The sequence below is a fragment of the Podarcis pityusensis genome (assembly GCF_964106645.2).
Source record: "Podarcis pityusensis genome assembly, chromosome: 6".
Taxonomy (NCBI): domain Eukaryota; kingdom Metazoa; phylum Chordata; class Lepidosauria; order Squamata; family Lacertidae; genus Podarcis; species Podarcis pityusensis.
The window spans coordinates 24,877,125-24,892,769 of NC_138030.1; the positions used below are offsets into that span (position 1 = coordinate 24,877,125).

General features: G+C 42.6%; 1 protein-coding gene across 1 annotated transcript in view; it reads right to left on the reverse strand.

Annotated features, from left to right (window-relative positions):
* The window catches only part of PPP1R16B (protein phosphatase 1 regulatory subunit 16B), a 122,404-nt gene that overhangs the window by 66,411 nt on the left and 40,348 nt on the right, over positions 1–15,645 (reverse strand). Inside the window, exon 2 of the mRNA XM_081009248.1 lies at positions 12,056–12,443. Coding sequence (XP_080865374.1) covers positions 12,056–12,302 — 247 coding nt within the window. The 5' untranslated portion in view covers positions 12,303–12,443. The remainder of the gene's footprint in view (positions 1–12,055; positions 12,444–15,645) is intronic.

A 15,645-nucleotide genomic window follows, 5' to 3' on the forward strand; every position in this document is an offset into this window, starting at 1 on the left:
GCTATTAAATGAAAAGGCCTGAAGGGAAAGAAACTGTGAGAGTGGGAGACAAGTGTACAGAGAAACAGTCCACAGAAGTAGCGTTTAGCAACACAGACACAGGAACCATCCAATTATGTTGGCCAACATTATAAATGCAACTACTACAACATTTGCCTTGACAGCAGCCAGCCACCTAACATGAAGGCCTACGTAGCAATCAGTGGTGCACAGATGGAGAGAAAATTGCTTTAATCTAGGAAGAAAATGGCACTTTACACAGGGGAGAGGACAGTTTGCTTGTTGTTGTTGTTTTTTAAAAAAAATGCTCCTTGTGAAGGACCAGGGTGAGTAAAAGCTGTCCCTTTGCATCCCGAGGTCCCCAAGACACCCCCCAATAAAACACAGTTGACACATGAATTTAGTTTTAAGGTTTTTGGCATAATTTTGGCCACAACTTTATTAAAATTACAAGCGATGTGAGTGGTTGCTTAGGCATTGGTTGCGACTATCTGACCCCACATGGGGACAGACTGACATTCGCACGCCCGCAAAGTCAGAACGGGAAAACATTTTGGGGAGAGAGACGGAGCTGGGTACCATGCCTCACCTCTCCCCAAATGCTCCCAGGGGCTCTTGCGTGGCCCTAGCCCGTTGGCAGGAGTTCGGACAAAACCATGGCGAGCCCCTGGATTCCTTTAATGGAATACCCTTGCAGCAGCAGCATTTGGAGGGGCAGGCACAGCCAATACCCCTCCACCAACCAATTCATAAAACCAATGCCTAACTGCAACCTTACAAGTTGTGACGATTTGCTACGCAGTAGGCAAAAACCAAATGGCACCAGCCAAATGGACAAAATTCCTACCGGGCCCCTGCCCAAAAAGCAGACGACCCCATGACAGGCATAGCAAGGTCAAGCAAACATCTGAAAATAGGGAGGGAGGGCGGGTGATCCGATGCGCACAGTGAAAAGAGGAAGCTCAACGCTGTGTGCAGGGTATTTAAAAGCTATGGCTATCAATCACAAAATGGCAACATTTAAATCTCCCCAGCAACAGTAAGCTCAATGATAATGGTGGCCAAACTCTTTTCCCCACCCAGCAACAGTGGGTGTCTTGCTAGCCCGCACTGCAACACATGCTCTCCATGAAGGACAACACGCTTTATGCAATTCTGGTCCAACACATTTTGCTGCAGGATGCCCTCTTTCCATTTCTAAGTAAAAGTGCATAGAACCACACATAAGCCAAGTCATTTTGGGCACCTGAGGCAGAAAAACCCATCCATAAGCAACATCCCCCCCTTTTTCTTAGTAAAAACCACCACCACCATAGTAAGTTCAATAATTAGACACAAGGCAGCCACATCTCTCTGCCTAATGGTAGGGCCAGCCCTGCAGAGATTTCCACCTTGCTGCATCCTCCCATCGCATCCTCCGGATATCTCTTTTTGCAGAAGAGGAAACACAGTTTTCACAATGCAAATTTCAATCACCACACACAACCCAGTTATGTGGCCCTGGCAATGGTGACAAGGGCACCCCTCACCATTGCCCATTCTCTCCCCATAACGTTCTTATACATAAAACAATGCCAGTGCTGTGGAACTGACTTTCAGATGTCGTTACGCAGTAAAACATGACTGGTTAAGATGGCAGCTTTTTGAAGCTAAGTCAGAATGAAAGCAGTTTCCTGTCCTTTCTCTGGCATTGTCTGGTCCTGCCAAAAGGAGGGAGGAAATGGTAATCATCTACTGTTGAATGATGGTTACTCACTTGCTGTTGGACACAGATGGCATTTTCAATATGCACAAGGCGAGCAGCAACGTTTCATTTTTTACTGTTCAGTTGATGCAATCTCTTTGCATGCAACCCTACTTCACACTGGGATTAAGCAAGCCTTAATTCATCAATGAACATCTTAATTCACAAATTAAAACCCATCCCATCTCAATGAATTGGCAGAGCAGAGACTGAAAGGCACGCAGCTGAGCAGGCTGAACATATGCACCAATAGCTTCCTCTCCCTACCATATTATGGAAAACGCAATTTAAAGAAGGCTTTTCCTTCCCATTTACATCCCAAACTAGCAGATGCTTTGCCTTTCAAGTTGAAATACCAGCACTAATGGCAGGCAGCTGTAGCCAACAGCACTCAGCTGAAATCAATTTCAACATAGGTTCTTAAATATGGATCTTCTAGGCAGTACTGATAGGATTAAGCCTTGTTCATTTTTAAAGCTATTTTATCTCCAATGTAATATGAAGCATTATATATTTGAATTTCCAAAACTGAGGAACAAGACACTACCTAAGATGGACTTTTATACATGCCAGTTTTTGCTGATTGAAAGTTCTCATATTGCCCTTTAAGTCCTAACCAGCTTGGGGCAGGTTATATGACACCCAGATGACCCTGACTGGACCCTAAGGTCAGGCAGAAGATACAAGGCCTTTTCAGTGGTGGCTCCATATCTGTAGAGTTATGTCCCATAAGTGATATGATTAGCTCCTTTCCCATTTCCTTTTAGGTGGGACCTAATGGATTTTTCATTTCAGGCCACCGGGGTTTTTACCGCTCTCTGTTTTAGATTGTGATATTGTGAACTTTATATTGGTTTGCTGGTCTGAAGTGCTTTATGCTGTTCTTTTATTTATTATAGGGTCATTGTTGTTTTTTAAAATAATATTTTAGATACTAGTGTGTTTTTGCTTATTAATAAAAAATAAATATTTGTGTAACCCACGCTAGGAAAACTTTCTTTTAAAAGGCAGCATAGAAATTCTTGAATAGACTAAACATAAATAAAATAATTTGCACTGTTAGGCCATCATACACTTCAGAAAATGTGCCTGATACAACTGCAAAAAGGCAACATTACTAAGTTTGGATCGCATGTAGGAATTCAACAGATTAATCAAATCACTTAAAGATCAGATGATTAATTAACTAAACATTCTTAGCCGCTTGACAGCCAGGCCTTCAGCTGCCAAAATCAATGACATTCACAGCTAAGAGGGATACTGTGTCCTCTGGTTTGCCTGCTGAGATCTGGCAACACAGAGCTTGCAAAGCAGATGGCAACCTTAAGCATCCGAACTGGTTGTACCTCATGCAGACGCACCAATGAGAGCAATTCAAATGAGCTCCTTATGTGGTGCTATGGAAGGAACACATTTGTTAATGCTGCTACAAAAAACAAAACAAACAAAAATGCAAAATTCAATGTGCTAGCATCAAAATGAACACCAATTCTTAATCAGGGATAAGGGAAAGGAACTATGCACATAGTCAAGAGTTTGGCATTATCAGCTAGCAATTATTGACATCATTCTCTACCAATATCTAACCCAGCTTGGAAAGTGCTAGGTCCTTCGCCACAGTGTTTCCCTTATGACTCGGAAGCAGGCTAAGTGGCAGAGCAAGTGCTTTGTACACAAAAGGTCCCAGGTTCACCCCCAACATCTCTGTTAAAATAATCTCAGGTATCAGGGGTGGGAAATATTTGTATCTCAAACCCTACCACCACCAGCAGCCAGCACACACAATTTTGGGGTAGATAGTCAACGTGCAGCTCGAGTTCCAACATCTACAAGAAGAAGCCCAATGCAATGATTTAATCCTATACAGTGGTGCTTCAGGTAACATACACTTCAGGTTACACACTCCACTAAGCCAGAAATAGTGCTTCAGGTTAAGAACTTTGCTTAAGGATAAGAACAGAAATCATGATAAATGATAAATGTAATCATGATAAATGTTGGAAATGTAAAGAAAATGAAGGTACATTCTTTCACCTTTGGTGGACGTGCCCAAGGATCAAGGCTTTCTGGGAGATGATATATAACGAATTGAAAAAGGTATTCAAATATACCTTCTTGAAGAAACCAGAGGCCTTTCTCCTGGGCATAGTCAGCCAATTGGTGCCAAAGAAGGACAGAACTTTTTTTATGTATGCTACTACAGCAGCAAGAATTCTCATTGCAAAGTATTGGAAGACACAAGATCTACCCACCTTGGAAGAATGGCAGATGAAGGTGATGGACTATATGGAATTGGCGGAAATGACTGGCAGAATCCGAGACCAGGAAGAAGAGTCGATGGAAGAAGATTGGAAAAAGTTTAAAGACTATTTACAGAAATATTGCAAAATTAATGAATGTTAGAATGATGTCGGATAGAAACTAAGTGGTGTTTAGCCGAAATGTTATAAGGGAATATGAAAAAAAATGGTTTATTAATAGGTAAAAATCTAAAATTACAAATATTTTATGATTAACGATTAGGATACATAAAGAGGGGAGGGATTTGTTGAACTAATAACTGAATTGGAATACAAAAAAGGGAGGTGTGAGGAGGTCCTGGAAATAAGCAAATGAAGGCTAAGTAACGGAAGGAATGAATTGTTTTTAACTGTTTTTATTTCGTATTTTTCTTTTTTCTTTTTTCTTCTTTTTTTGTCTTGTAATATTTTGAAAATCTTAATAAATATCTTATTAAAAAAAAAAGAAGAAGAACAGAAATCATGCTCCGGCGGTGCGGCGGCAGCAGGAGGCCCCATTAGCTAAAGTGGTGCTTCAGGTTAAGAACAGTTTCAGGTTAAGTACGGACCTCCATAACAAATTAAGTACTTAATCCAAGGTACCACTGTACAGTGGTACCTCTGGATACGAATGGGATCCGTTCCAGAGCCCCGTTCGTATCCAGAAGCAAATGTAACTAGCGATGGCACGTCTGTGCACGCGCGCGTCGCTTTTCGCCGCTTCTGCGCCTGCGTGTGACATTATTTTGAGCGTCTGTGCATGCGCGAGCAGCGAAACCCGGAAGTAACGCGCGCCGTTACTTCCGGGTTGCCGCGGAGCACAACTTGAACGCGCTCAACATGAAGCATGTTCAACTCGAGGTATGACTGTACTTCTGCTATTCCTTTAAATGCTATAAATATTATGCAGAAAAATTGAGGGTGATTTCTGGGGACAATGTACTGAAACAAGGAGCTGAACCTAGATGTCAGACAGATTGCCTCCACCAGGGAGATTCTGTACTTGGGTCAAAATCCCTCCTTAGAAGTAAATACCAGTTTCAGAAGAAAAGGGCTATATGGAAAATTCAAGGCACCTTTGTAAAAAGTCTGAACATCTAGGGAATAACTGGAAATTTAAAAAGGAGTACATTAAGAGAAAGCAATTTATAGCAGCTAATTAAAGGCTCTCTTTTAAAAAAAATGCTTTTCTAATTGTTGAAGTTGGTTTTATGTTGAAAGTGGTGCAAAAACAGTAAGTGAACAGCCACTAGAAGGTGAATGGATGATTTTACATACATACACACAGCACATACGAAACACCACTGCGCTCATTATCACTACTATGACTGAATTAAAGGATCATCATAAAGGAAAATTCTACAGTACATGATGAATACCAAATTGATGAGCTATTTCAGTTCTTCCTAGGTTAAGATACTTTAACAAACTAGGATTATGAGATCCATCATACATCTGCAACTTTCAAAAGGCTCTTAAAGGTATTTAAAGAACCATATTATCCGTTATCAGGAGGTGTTCCTCTGTCTCACCTTGTAAATTCTGTTCAAGCATCTGCCCAGAGTATCCTCCTTCATTTATCTCATGTGTCTGATAACTTTCATAAGCTAAAATCTGCTTATGTCCCAAGATACAGGACAAGTTCAAGTGTTTCTGGATTGCACCACTTGAGTGAAATGCATTTGTGTAGTTCTTTAGTCCCAACTACTGTTCCCCTCCTCCCACCCAATTTTGGGTTTCTGCCTGTCAGACTGCCCACCACTCAGACCAGTCAGTGTGCGTGTACACACAGTACACACACAGCACGTGAATGTTCACTCACAAAAATTAAAAACACCCAGGGGCGAAACTGGGCTTTATTTCACCCGGGTCAAAGACCTGATTTGGCACTCCCCCCATGTGTGTTTGCATACACACACACACACACACACACACACACACACACACAGGTTGGGAGCCTCTGGAGGCTTCACCTGGCTAGTCCCCTGGTAGCTACGGCTCTGAAACACCTATAAGCAGAAAGCCAGCCTGCTTAGAGAGGCTACTCTTTTTCATTTCAACCTCTAGTTTCCCATATAAAATGAATCCTTTTCTCTCTCCTTTCAAGTTTAAGGAAATGATTAATTACATGATTCCCCACCCTCATAGTCTGACAACATACAGCCCAGGACAATATTTCTAGCCCATTCATTCATTTCACAGTACTTGTATCCCAACTTTCTATCCCAAAATCACTCAAGGGAGGCAGCAAACAAGCACTGAAAGATCAAGAAAACAACTTGAAAGGAAAGATAAAGTGACAGCCTGATGGCAGCTGGCCAAAATTAAGCAACCTGCAGGTCTAAAAAGACAGTGAAATGCCACCAGAGAAGGGTGATATTATCCCATTTGTGTGTGGGCTACCCATTAGTCTTTAGTGTGACATGTCTCTTTGTCCTCAGAATCCTAGGGTTTCAAAGAAACAGAAAATGAGGTACTTTAACACCCACACCCTGCTTTTAGCTAGAACTAAATACCCCTAAACTCAGCCTAAAAGTATCTCGAGGGCTAGCACCTACAATTTACCCATAGTACTTATTAACACATCTTACCTATAGCATTTCCCTTGAAGCAACTGAAGACTTAAGGCCCTTCCAGGCATCCTTTTACTCACAGACTCATAGAGTTGGAAGAGACCATGAGGATCATCTAGTCCAGGGTTTCTTAAACTTGGGTCCTCCAGCTGTTTTTAGACTACAACTCCCATTATCCCAAGCTAGCAGGACCAGTGGTCAAAGATAATGGGGAAACTGTAGGACAAAAACAGCTGGAGACCCAAATTTGGGAAACCCTGATCAAATCCAACCCTCTGTGATGCAGGAATATGCAGCTGTCCCTTAAAAGGATCGAACCTTCAACCTTGGCATTATCAGCACCACGCTCTAACCAACAGATCTATTCATTGTGCATATATTTTATTTAACGGGCATTTATTTACTTAGACAACTTATATACCACTTACTTACAGTCATTTCTAACAGGTGTACAGGAGATTCAGTACAGCGAGACTAAAAATGAGTTGAAACTATATAATCAGACTTCAATTAAAAGCCTGCTGAAATAAAAAAAGTATTCAGGGGCACCAGAAGTTCAACAGGGAAGCAGCTTGTCTGAACCCAAATGAGTTTCATGAAACTGGTCCCACAATGGTGAATGAATGGCTCCTGGTGGATACAAGCCATGGGGGTGGAGACTAACAGTGACCCTGGAGATCACAATGATTGGGTAGGGATATACGAGATCAGGCACTCTGTAGAGGGATCCTGGGCCTGAGTTGCTAAGGGCCTTTAAAATTCATACAATAACTCTGAAATTGATATGTGTTCGTGATGGTACTGGTGCTATTCTAAATGTACCATTGCAGAAAAACTAATAAAGTGGAATGACGGGTGGACGGTCCAATATGTATCCACCACCAACGAAGGATTATTGTATCAATGACATGTTGCAGAATTGTTGTTGTTTAGTCGTTTAGTCATGTCCGACTCTTTGTGACCCCATGGACCAGAGCACGCCAGGCACTCCTGTCTTCCACTGCCTCCCGCAGTTTGTTCAAACTCATGCTGGTAGCTTCGAGAGCACTGTCGAACCATCTCATCCTCTGTTGTCCCCTTCTCCTTGTGCCCTCAATCTTTCCCAACATCAGGGTCTTTTCCAGGGAGTCTTCTCTTCTCATGAGGTGGCCAAAGTATTGGAGCCTTAGCTTCAGGATCTGTCCTTCCAGTGAGCACTCAGGGCTGATTTCCTTCAGAATGGATCGGTTTGATCTTCTTGCAGTCCATGGGGCTCTCAAGAGTCTCTTCCAGCACCATAATTCAAAAGCATCAATTCTTTGGCGATCAGCCTTCTTTATGGTCCAGCTCTCACTTCCATACATCACTACTGGGAATACCATAGCTTTAACTATACGGACCTTTGTTGGCAAGGTGATGTCTCTGCTTTTTAAGATGCTGTCTAGGATTGTCATTGCTTTTCTCCCAAGAAGGAGGCGTCTTTTAATTTCGTGACTGCTGTCACCATCTGCAGTGTTCATGGAGCCCAAGAAAGTAAAATCTCTCACTGTTGCAGAATACACATGTAAAAAAAAGGGGGGGGAGAACCCACTAATACGGAGGGGCCATTCCTGTAGAGATGCTTGCCCTTGTCCAGTTAATTGACCTAGAGTCCTGGACCTCTAAGCAGTGGCTAGAGAGGTAATTAACTGGATGGAACTAGCAATTTACCTCAAGCCCCATTACTGCTGCAAAGACATGTTTGTGCAAATCTCTTCTCAGGATCTATTTGTGCCTTGCCTCCTACAGTGCCCTCCATAAAGATTATACTGTGGGCAGGCTGCCTATCAGAATAATCCCAAACATGTCACTGTTGCCTTTAGCTTGCCTCCTTTGTCCTGCCTACCTATCAATCTTAGGGTTAGATTGGCAGATTTTTAAGCAGGGATTATACTTGTTTGTTTCCTCTGCGGAGCCAGCTACAATGGGAGCTAAGCCTGTAGCTGATACCACGCAAATAAGCAGGGGCATTTGCAACAGGATATGCTAAGGCTCACATAGATTTTCCTTTTCCTTTTTTCTTTTTGAGCCTTTCCTTGACAAATGAGCCTAAAATCTAAATGACATCATAAATACCAAACAGCATAAATCTTTTATTTCTCTTTTGAAGAGGAAAACCAATTCTTGCTCAAGGCAGTAAACAATTCCCACACACTCTTGTAACAATTCTCATTTTTAAGTCCAGGGGTTTTAAAATCCAGGTTTTGGGGTGCCTTGACAGTTAAATAAAGATGCTCTAAATGGCAATATACACTTGTTGCATACAACAACACGAATGATCACTTTAGCCAATCCACTGATACAGCAACACCACTTACGCATTCAATGAGCAATGGCTTGGAGTTCAGTGGGTAATTCCCTTCTTATGGATAAACACTGCTTTTGGAAGGATGTCAGATAGCATGTGGCCTGGGGTGGGGCAGAGCTGGGGAAACAGCTTCCAATGTAAATGACTGTCATGAAAGGCTAGGGTAGTCAATGGAGCCCTCCAGGTGTTACTTATTCATTTCTTGGCTCCCATTCCCATGCTGAAATAGAACTCCCATTTGTCCTAACCAGGATAGTCAGGGATGACGCAAGTTACGTAGTCCAAAACATAAAGAAGGCTGCAAGTTACCCACCTGTGGTCTAGAACAGCTAGGATGCCACTGAGATACCACTGCAGTATTAGTTTTAGTTCCAGTATTTCCACTACCATCTAAACTTCATTTCCCATTTGTTTCCACCCCTTCAGAAAGCGAAGAGTTCTTCCACTTTCTTGCAGCAACTTCAACTTGAGCATCAAATCAAACAGCAATTCAGGTTGCAATTCTTTGCACATTTCCTTGGAAGGGGCAAGTCCTGCTGAATTCAGTAACTGCAGTGTTTGTTTAAGTGGGCAGTGGAAAGCCAATAGGCAGCATCACGAGCAAGAGGCAGCAAGGTGTTAGGAGACAGAGCATAGCATCCCCTAAGCTAGCTCTCAGGTGTGGTGGTGAATGTGTTCTTGCCAACAGGGTTGAAGTAAGAATCAATGACCAGTACATTTGGTTTCTGTAGATGGAACAGAGGGGTGGGAGAACCACATAGCTGTCAACTTACAGATTTGAAAATAAGGGACCAGCAGCCTTGAAAATAAGGGACCAGCAGCCAAAATAAGGGACCTGCAGCCTCACCTGTTCCAGGCACTCCAGTCTTCCTGTCCTCCTGCAATCTGGTCAAACTCATGCTGGTAGCTTCGAGAACACTGTCCAACCAACTTTGTAACCAGAGGTTCAACTGAATAGAATCTGAATCACATGCACCACAAAGCCTATGCAGCCTCAACTTAAGATGGCTCCCCGGCCTGGCTTTGCACTGCAAAGTTTGCAGCAGCATGTGCAACAAAATGGCGTCCAGCATTCAAAAACTCCCTCTGCTTGAATTAACTAGCCATACATAAGGCATGCAAGCTCCACCCCCCCCCCCGTCGTTCTTAGACTTCTTATTGGGTGAGCAACACAGCCAAGCAACACAGTTGGAGCCTCCCTCCTCCCTGGCCGGCAGGGAGGGAGGGAGAGGAGCTGCTTCCTTTGAAATTTAAGGGACATCATTTAAGGGACATTTAAGGGACATCCATCAATAAGGGACAGCAGCGGGACATGGCGCTGGAATAAGGGACTGTCCCTTCAAATAAGGGACGCTTGACAGCTATGAGAGCCATCTTGTATTTTGTTTCATACTGTTAAATGACATGTGCCAGCCCTGGATATGTTCTCTCCTAGAAACATAACTTGTAGTTCATTTTTAGTCCATACTGATTAAAGAACCATCAACAGATAATTGCATAAAACAAACCTTCGGTAAATGTTTAATATATACCTGGTGTATGTGTATATGCTGCTGTTTATACCAATTCTGCAAACATTTCCTCATTCTTCTCTAATTATTTTCCTTGTTATTCAAAACCAAAATATCATATACACATTTAAAAGGCTTTAGACAACACGTCCTGATTGCTACTTGGAATGAATTTACTTCCTTTAGAACTGCTGCCAGACATTTGATATATACAAAATGTCAATGCTGAAAAAAAATAAAAGGGCCCCCCCTCCATTTCCTCATTCACTACATCATTTGATATCTTCCCTCCAACAATCCAATCTTTAAATCTTGAGATCAGATTACACAATAGTGTCCTATTGTCTTGCCCCGGCTGAACAATTTATGCCTAATGACCAAGGGCAGTAGGGAAATATCTGGGCTAATCCTACTTTTATCATCCTCTCGGCTTCTAAACAATTTGTTGTGTAATTCAGATCTCAGATGGTGTTTCCTTTCAAGCCATATTATTGCATCTAATGGATCTAGCCGTAATGTCTGTTCCAGCCCAAACTACATCCAAATCACATACTGACAAAAGATAAATAAACTGAACAGCATAACAGGCTGTGAACATTTGATGCAAACTCCATTGATTTTGCAGGCCATTTGTAGCTATTTCTTCTAATTTGCCACCCAAATGAATGTTTATTATTAGACTCCGCCAAATATGAAACAAATTATTAGGGAAATGTAAGAGAAGAGAGTCCTAAAACAACAACTATTTTTTTAAACTTCAGATAGAATATCCATCTTCACAATCAATAACTTTTTCCATGCAAAAACAAAATAAATCTCAGTAAAGTTATCAAGAGGCAAATCATTAACTTTCCTTCTTTCTCCCTACTTCCTTCTTGTGAGAGGTCTCCTGAAAAGAATCACCATAAATCCTTATACCAAAACCCAGAGCAGCTATTATGCTCTAAGCGTATCTTTTGCCACTTACACAACATATACCAAACAAAGATCAACATTCCAAACATTTCACCTAAGTCCAATTCTTTAACACAGGCATGGTTACAAATGCTCATTTTTACTTTAAGTCTATATTACTCTTTTCTACAACAAATTGGTACTCTCCCATCCCTGCCCAAGTAAATGCATCAGGGTAACCCAGAAACAAACCCCATTTTATACCTGTAGCCATGATGCACACACTCTGGGGTATTTTTCCCTTTCTTAAAAACCAGACTATTTTTTTTTGCTTCCGCCCTAACACATCAGGAATCTGCTAGAGCAGCCTCTCTCAACCTGTGGGTCCCCAGATGTTGTTGAACTACAACTCCCATCACCCCTAGCTAGCGAGGCCAGAGCTCAGGGATGATGGGAGTAGTAGTCCAACAACATCTGGGGACCCACAGGTTGAGAACCGCTGTGCTAGAGGATGCAAAACATGGAACGGCAGTCAAGCGATGGGGGGGAGAAAGAAGAGAAATGTTCATTGTAAGCCTCATACTGGACATATTACATATGGCAGTCTAAAGGACAACCATCCAGGGTCCTAAATGAGCACTCAGATGCACCACTGGGCGCTTAGCACATGGCTTGAAGTCAAACCTAGTAAGGGCACACGGGGCACAAGAACTTGCAGCATCTCCTACCTTCCTCAACATCGTTCCTTAGTGAAGCCTCCAGCAGTGCAACGCTGGCCTCAAAGGACACCTTCTTGCGGCTGGCAACATTCCTCTTCTTCTCATGCTTCCTCCTCTTGTGCTGCATCTCCTTCTCGTATTGCGCCCACTTCTTCAGCTGCTGAGCGCGGCGTTTCTGGGCTGTCCGGAGCCGCTCGAGGGTAGGCACCTTATCCAGTAGCTGCAGCTCTGTCAACAAGTCCATGTGGGTGTCCATGGCCCACCTGCCAATGGGTCAGCCACACTCCTGCTGCACCAGAAGCCCAACCTTGCGACAAGATGCCTGGCACTACGGGAACATGCTGCGGCTGGACTGAGAGCAGCACTGCATAGATACCGGAGAGCACATTGTGGTATCCTGAACAGTGAGAGAGAGAGAGAGGCAGAAAACAAGTAAGCGTGGGTTGCGTCCGGCGAAAACAAAAACCATTGCTACATTCTAAATAGCCATTGAATGTTCTTAATGATGAATGCTGCTCTTTCTTCATGAAACTTCTCACTGCAAAAATGAGCATTTCCACCCAACAGGTGTATATTAAGTTGCAATTAGGTATTTGGTCAGCCGACAGGCCTACAACTTATCTGAATATTTTAAAGGTATAGGCGCACCAGGAAAGGAGGAGGATTACCAACCCAAGGAGGAATGGCTTATAAAACTGAATGGCCTATACAGAAATTGGCTACTAAATTAAGAGGACATAATGATGAAATGTTTAAGGAGGAATGGAGACCATTTATCGATTACCTATCCAACCATCACCCATACATGAAAGTCGAAGGCAGAATTTGAAGTATATACAGTGGATTGTTGAAAGAACTAATGATATTGGGGTTTCGACAATAAAAAGGTGTGTTATAAAACAATAAAAAGGTGTAAAAGAAACAAAAAACACCAGGAAAGGAGGGTGGGAAGTCAAGAAGAAACTATGTATTATTATTCTTTTAAAAAAACCTGTATATGATGATAAATGCTTTGAAATAACTTTGGAGAATTAATAAAAATATTTATATTTTTTAAAAGCATATGCCCATTAAAGAACACTGAACTCTCAAAGTAGTCTTTTTAAAGCCACGGTTATCCTACAACAATAACCCTTGAACTCATTTCAGTCTCTCCGTCCAGCTAATGCACCCATCCAGATGTTCATTTGTTAAAATTGCAACAAAGGAAATGGGTAAGATTAATGATCACTTTTCACGTTTTCCTTGTTTTAAATGTTAAAACCTCAATCAGAGGTCTTAAAAGTGATTCCACCTGGCAGTGTCCAGGGCAGCAGAATCACTTTGTTATTACAGTCGTACCTTGGAAGTCGAACAGAATCCATTCCGGAAATCCGTTCGACTTCCAAAACATTTGAAAACCAAAGCACGGCTTCTGATTGGCTGCAGGAAACTCCTGCGGCCATTCAGAAGCCATGGAAGCCCCGTCGGACGTTCGGCTCCCAAAAATAGTTCGCAAACCGGAACAGTCACTTCCGGGTTTGCAACGTTCAGGAGCCAAAACGTTCAGGAACTAAGCTGTTCAACTTCCAAGGTATGAATGTATAGCAAGATTAAACGTTGTGGGGGTAGGGGGAGGAAATGTTACAGTGGGTGGAGTTCATCAGAATAAACACGACCAGAATGCAACAGCACCCTCCACACTTGTGAGTCCTAGTAACTGGCATTCAGTATGCCTCTGACACTGGAGGTAAAATATAGTCATTGTGGCTACTAGCCACTGATTTTTAGGTTTAAAATACAATCATTGCCTAACCCAAAAAATACTCAGTAACAGGTCCTAAGGTACAGAAACACTTTGGGATTCTTTGTTCCTGTGAACAGACGGCACATTCTGCTGCGTCTTTACATAGCGGCAAGATCCACTGGGTGTATCTTAGGTGTATGCAGGGCTTTTTTTCAGACGGAGCTCAGTTGTGGCACCTCTCAGGTGGGTGCCTTTGCCATTATAAGGGAACAAGGGAGGCATTCATGGTGAGTTCTGGAACCTCTCTAGAAAATAGCACTGGGTATGTGCACACAGAACTGGAGTCAGGAGATCTGATCTCATATCTCACTAAACCATCCCCACTGAGTTGATTGTATGGACAAGCACTAACACATGCCCACTTTCCACCCAAATAAATCAAACGCACACTGCATATATATCTGAAAATCATATTTTTAATTTGACTTCTGTGGCCTCTGTTCAATGTACTCCCTGTTCTATTGTGAAATGACTCATAGCACATGCTTTGCATGCAGAAGGACCCAGAATCAATTCTCAGCATCCCCAGGTACGGCTGAGAGAGGCACATGTCTTCTGGAGAGGCCCTGCCAGTCGGTGAGCCAACGGTCTAACTCTGTTTTAGACAATCTCCCATGGAAAATTTGCTCATTCGTTCACTTATTTTGAATTCTGGGTGTGTGTTCTAAGAAAGTTGACTTTTTTTCTGTTGGGAGCTGGGAGTGGGCTGCAAGACCTTAATTAAGTCAACTCCTTCTCAGGTTTAGCACCATTCAAGGTGCTTAGCCTGGGGGACCAGTGACAAAAGGAGGTCAGCAAAGGAGGACAGGCCAAGGAATCACAAAACGAGACAGAAAGGCTCCCAAGGCTCCTTCTGCCTTCAGCAACGTTGGTTAAACACTAACACTTATTACCTTTTTTCTTCTTCAAAGGTCATATCCATTAGGTTAATCATACAGCTGCCTGCCGAGAGGAGCACAGAGAGAAGAAATGTCATGGTGCATCTGCAGCAGCACAAGTGGATGCCTTCATCTGCCCCAGCTGCAACAAAACATCTCCCTCCGCATCAGTCTCTACAGCCACAGCATGTGATGCAACCTTCCAATAGCTAAACTTTGTCCCCAAATGCACACTCCTCCACTGTCTGCCGAGCACACACACCAGGTTCTGCCCAACTTGGCGGGGGCAGCGGCACATGTGACATCAAGTGGCAGGAGGGTGTCTAATGGGCCCTGTCCTCCATTTTGCAAAAAGAAGGGGGAAAGGGGAAGACGTATTATCGCAAAGACTGCAGAGAGAATAATTGGGTGTACTCTTCCCACCTTAGATCAAATCTATGCTGCCAGGTGCCATAACAAAGCGGCAGAGATAGTGCAGGATAGTACGCACCCCGGAAATGATCTCTTTCAGCTTCTGCCTTCTGGAAGAAGGTATAGGGTTATAAAGGCCAGGACTAGCCGCCTGAGAAACAGTTTCTACGCAAATGCAATTCTGGTTCTAAACGCAGCATAAGGGGTCTCTATAGTATAGTGTATTTTAAAATGGGTTTTCAGAGTTTTCAGGGTTTTTTGAATGTTTTATGTAGTTTTTATGTAGTTTTATGTAGTTTTATGTAGTTTTTCAATTTCATTGTTCTGCATAGGACAATGACAATAAATATACCGTATATCGTATGCACTGAGTATTCCCTGGCTCTTGAAAAAGGCTAATATCAGGGCTAAGAATACAACACAGCATGGTTTATCTAACCCCTGTCTTTCGGAAGAGGCAGATACAAACTATGCACTAGCTTTAGATTAAACAGCAACAACAAAAAATGGCCCGGCCTCTATCA